This window comes from Medicago truncatula, chromosome 8 (assembly GCF_003473485.1).
Source record: "Medicago truncatula cultivar Jemalong A17 chromosome 8, MtrunA17r5.0-ANR, whole genome shotgun sequence".
In the NCBI taxonomy this organism is placed as follows: domain Eukaryota; kingdom Viridiplantae; phylum Streptophyta; class Magnoliopsida; order Fabales; family Fabaceae; genus Medicago; species Medicago truncatula.
In genome coordinates, this window is record NC_053049.1 from 44,511,883 (window position 1) to 44,516,399 (window position 4,517).

The 4,517-nt window shown below is 29.6% G+C and overlaps 1 protein-coding gene across 1 annotated transcript; it reads left to right on the forward strand.

Annotated features, from left to right (window-relative positions):
• Window positions 1-1,333: 1,333 nt before the first annotated feature.
• LOC25501984 (bidirectional sugar transporter N3-like) lies at window positions 1,334-3,778 on the forward strand. Its single transcript, XM_013591501.3, has 6 exons — window positions 1,334-1,504; window positions 1,851-1,887; window positions 2,001-2,211; window positions 2,292-2,456; window positions 2,548-2,667; window positions 3,271-3,778. The coding sequence occupies exons 1-6, from the start codon at window positions 1,459-1,461 to the stop codon at window positions 3,526-3,528; spliced, it is 837 nt and encodes a 278-aa protein (XP_013446955.1). The 5' UTR covers window positions 1,334-1,458; the 3' UTR covers window positions 3,529-3,778.
• The last annotated feature ends 739 nt before the right edge of the window (window positions 3,779-4,517 follow it).

Genomic DNA, 4,517 nt, shown 5'->3' on the forward strand with positions numbered 1-4,517 from the left:
AAATAAAGTAGTACTCATTTTTTGTCAAAATACTTGATGTATTTAGTTTAAATTTTATGCTAAATTATACATCCACTTTGTTTGATTCATTTTTTTAAGCAGATTCATTTTTGCTTATAATTAGGGATGTGAAGAATACATTGGTTTACGATTAAGGACACCGACGGATCGAGGATTTTTTAAGTATTAGCATTAATAATTGTCTTCTACGATTTTTTATATTATAGAAACTTTGAAAGATTTTCTCATTTTCAATATCAATAAAAATATATTTCTCTATATAAATAACTAAACAATCATTTAACCGATCATCTCTCATTCGATTTCACATGCGATTCTTGATAATATTCATATTATCAAAAAATAATTTGAGATATATGATGATATGTGTGGGCCAAAAATTTGCTAGAAGTGTAGACTATGTGATCAAAATATCAACTATTGGTACATTATACTACTAAAAAAAATAGGTTTTTAACAATTTTGTGTGCCTACACATCCAACAACATACATTTGTCCTTGATTAAGGATGTGAACCGATAAAAAAAAAAAACAAAAGAAAATAATAAACCAGAATATCTAATCGAGGTGATGAGATAATAGCAACTAATTAAAAAGAAATATGAACATTCAACTTAAAACTTAACTTATATATATCCCTTTTCTACTACGAACAGTGCTAACAACACTCTTTTTCCTCAATTTTTAAACATTCATTTTGTTATTGGTTTAAATCACAGTGGATCTAACATTTTAAAAATGAATTTCACTTAAAGTAGTGTATTATACATTAATTTTATCCAATAAAAAAATAAGTTTAAGTGTTTCATTTGAAGGGAGTATTGAAAAGAAAATGTCTATTGTTTTCTATTGGTTCACGGTCTTAATGGTAACAATGTAGATGTCGACCCTAATCTTTTGAATATAGGCCCTGAATATTTTACTTAAAAGGTATATTAGCAATGACATTCTGAATGATTTTTAAGTTATCAATCAATCAATCGTAAACCACATAATACACTTGTTCAGCCTAACAATCCCATGAATTGAAAGGTAGCAAATAATGGAGAAGAGTCACGTGAGAAGAGAACCGATTAGCCATTTTCATAATGTAAAATAAGTGAAGGGACGGCCCAAGTAATAAATGAAGAACCACATCAACCAACTATAGATACAATAATTTCCTGAGTTGGCACACTCATAATTTGAGTAATAGATTTTGTGTACCCAAGATTGCAACGCTTTGGACATTAATAATATTTGACTTATGTAGTTCCATAATGTTAATGCAATAACGTCCCGTGAAAATCCCTACCCTATATATAAGGGACCTTCATATCATATTTTCTTTGTGGCGGAGGTGAACATTTAAGCTAGAGGCTAGTTAGCTTCCCTTCAAAACCTTCCTTGTCTTCTCTCCTATATTCAACATACAAAAGGAATATATATTCTGATACCATGGTTCACAGAGACAATACTGCGATTTTTGTAGTTGGTATTCTAGGTATCTATACAAAAAAACCACAACTCTGCATCTTTTTTTCTTCTTGATACAAAAAAAAATTGCGCTAGAAACAAATAGAGAAAAACTTCGTCTTCAATGTCGCTACTAACTGACTTTATGGTGCTACTGGTCGTAGATCATCGTATAAAGAGAAACAACTTTTATCACTCTTGATCTAACGATTATGGTCGACTAAATCATAAGTCGATAAGTGGTAGATAATCCAATTTAAAAAAACTAGTTGGAAATTTTATTTTTTTTTCCTCTCTAAACTTGATGGTAAACTCTTATTTTGTGTAGTATGCATGTCATATCCTAATAACTTTTATGTTGTTTAATGTTGTAGGTAACATTGCCTCCTTCTTCTGCTTTATAGCCCCCGTGTAAGTATTTTAAAATATTTAAACCCATACGTTGATTAACATATATTATATATGTTTTTTTGTACATAACAATGATTAATATTCAAATAAACACATATATGTATGCTTTGCAGGTCAATATTTTATCAAGTTTGTAAGAAGAAAACAACAGGAGGTTTCCAATCTGCTCCATATGTGGCTGCACTCTTCAGTGCAATGCTTTGGATATTTTATGCTTACATAAAAACGGGTGAAATGCTTATCATCACCATCAATGCATTTGGTTGTGTGATAGAAACAATTTACCTAGTCATCTATACCACTTACTGCTCCAAGAAAGCTAGGGTATGTAATATATATGTGTGTATATAATATACCATACTACTAAACAAATTATGGTATTGAATATGTTATTGGATTTGCAGATCTTCACATTGAAGCTGATTGGGTTGTTTAATTTGGGAGGAATTTGCTTGGTGATTATTCTAACACATGTTCTAGCAAAAGAACGAACAGAACGTATCGAACTTCTTGGATGGATTTGTGTTGTCCTCTCAACTAGTGTTTTTGCAGCACCTTTAAGCGTTATGGTACATATTATATAACAAAATTTGCTTAATTCTTCTTTATTCTTTATAACTACCATGTGCTTATGCATGAATAATCTTTGTTCAATTTCAGAGAGTGGTTATTCGCACCAAAAGTGTTGAGTTTATGCCTTTCACTCTTTCACTCCTCCTCACAACAAGTGCAATTATATGGCTGTGCTATGGTATTCTCCTCAAAGATATATTTGTTACGGTAAGTACTCCAATTTATCCATGACAAGCAATTATTTTATTCCGGGATATTTATGCTACTATAAATTGTTGAATTAGCAAAACAATAGAATAATTAGAAACTGAAAATAGAAAATTCATCTTTACAAGTGTTACTGTGGTTCAGATGGGCAAAAAGTATATGATGAAAAAGCTAGTTTATTGCTTATAACATATGAATTAATTATAACAAATACATAATAGATAAATAGAAATTATAGATGATAAGGTAGCTAATAAAATTAGCATGCGGTTGAACTAACTGATAGATATGAAATGACAAAAAAGAAATTTAATTTTTTTAAATTTATATATTAAGGTTAAAAATGAGCGAAAAGATGATATACTATAGACTATAAGTTCAGATACTAATAGCATCTTGTTTTCAAAAAAAATACTAGTAGCATCTCAAAAATAGTTATAAGCTTATGACCAAATTTATTTTACCAATCTCCAATTCTCTTAGTAATTAATTCAACATTTTTTTTTAGTTTATATGGTATTTTGGTTGGCTTTTATTATGTATGTCCTAATGGATTGATACTATTAACTAATATGCACATTATTAATGTTTTTTGTGGGACAGCTTCCGAACTTTGTGGGTATCACATTTGGAACAATTCAGATGGTGTTGTATGCAATATACAGAAAAAACAAACCTGTAAATGATCAAAAGCTACCAGAACACAAAGATGATATGAATGAGAATCAGCTGCAAGTAGTAGTGATCCCTCTTCAAAATGTTGTTGATATCGAAACTACAATGGAGAATAAAGAAGAGAAGAAACAGGAAGAAACAAAACCAAGTGAAGGAAATCAAGTACAACAACAAAAGGAAGGTTGAGAAGTTTGATGAATTGAAGGGATACTTGTGCACGTGTGATGTCTTTCTTTCTAAAATGTCTCACTCTGATCCCATGTGTGTTGTTTATTTAGTTCATTAAAAATCGTAAAATATGGGATAGAGATGCCAATTTGATACACAAATATATCTATGTATTATAGCATAGTTAGTTTTATGTTTTTTCATATGTAATCTCTGTTTTGTTATGTCATTTAAGCATCGAAATACAAAAAGTTTATACAATGTAGCTACAATAATTGAGCTTGTATCCCTTACATAAATGCATGTATGAAAAATCATCATTTAGGAGAGACAATATTTATATGTGCACTAATTATGTAAGTAATTAATCTTTACAATTGTGTGCGAAGGAGATACCTTAAAAAAAACAAAGATCAAATTTGATATTGGATGATTCTATTAAATTTTAGAGAATGATATTTGTGCAACAATTTTATAAAAAAATTTGTGATAACTTTCTCTCATACTCACATCATATTTTTACTTTCTTTTTTTATTGTTTTGGTTTTCGTGCTAGTACATATTTTTCGTCTATTTGGTTGTCAAACTAATTGATGTTCAAATAACACATCTCTAAATTTTATTTAGGGTTTGATATTTTGAATATGTCATACGTAACTTTATTTTTGGTCAAAAATTGTCATAAAGAATAATATATATTCTCCTAAAAGATAATATATAAAATAAAAAATAGTGTATACAATAATCAAATACAAACTAATAAAAATGGGATCAAGTTTGATGTTAAAACCAAATTGATTGAATGGAATTACATGTGACTTTTTGGTGGTGGTGAATACTATGACAAGGGGGCAGTAGAGCGATGTGAGTGGTAGGAGGAGCCTTGTACAAAGAATTCGGCAACTCCTTCAATGAAGTGGGAGGTAGAGGTTCAACACTCGTTTCGTGAAGCCAATAGATGTGTTGATACGTTAGTTAATATAGTGTATCATTGAAAATGACGTATT

Excerpts from the sequence above, each read along its gene's own strand:
- LOC25501984 (XM_013591501.3), top strand. The coding sequence starts at position 1,459 with ATGGTTCACAGAGACAATACTGCGATTTTTGTAGTTGGTATTCTAG. Across the intron at positions 1,888-2,000 it reads TTCTGCTTTATAGCCCCCGT|GTCAATATTTTATCAAGTTT; the intron begins GTAAGTATTTTA and ends TATGCTTTGCAG. Across the intron at positions 2,457-2,547 it reads CAGCACCTTTAAGCGTTATG|AGAGTGGTTATTCGCACCAA; the intron begins GTACATATTATA and ends GTTCAATTTCAG.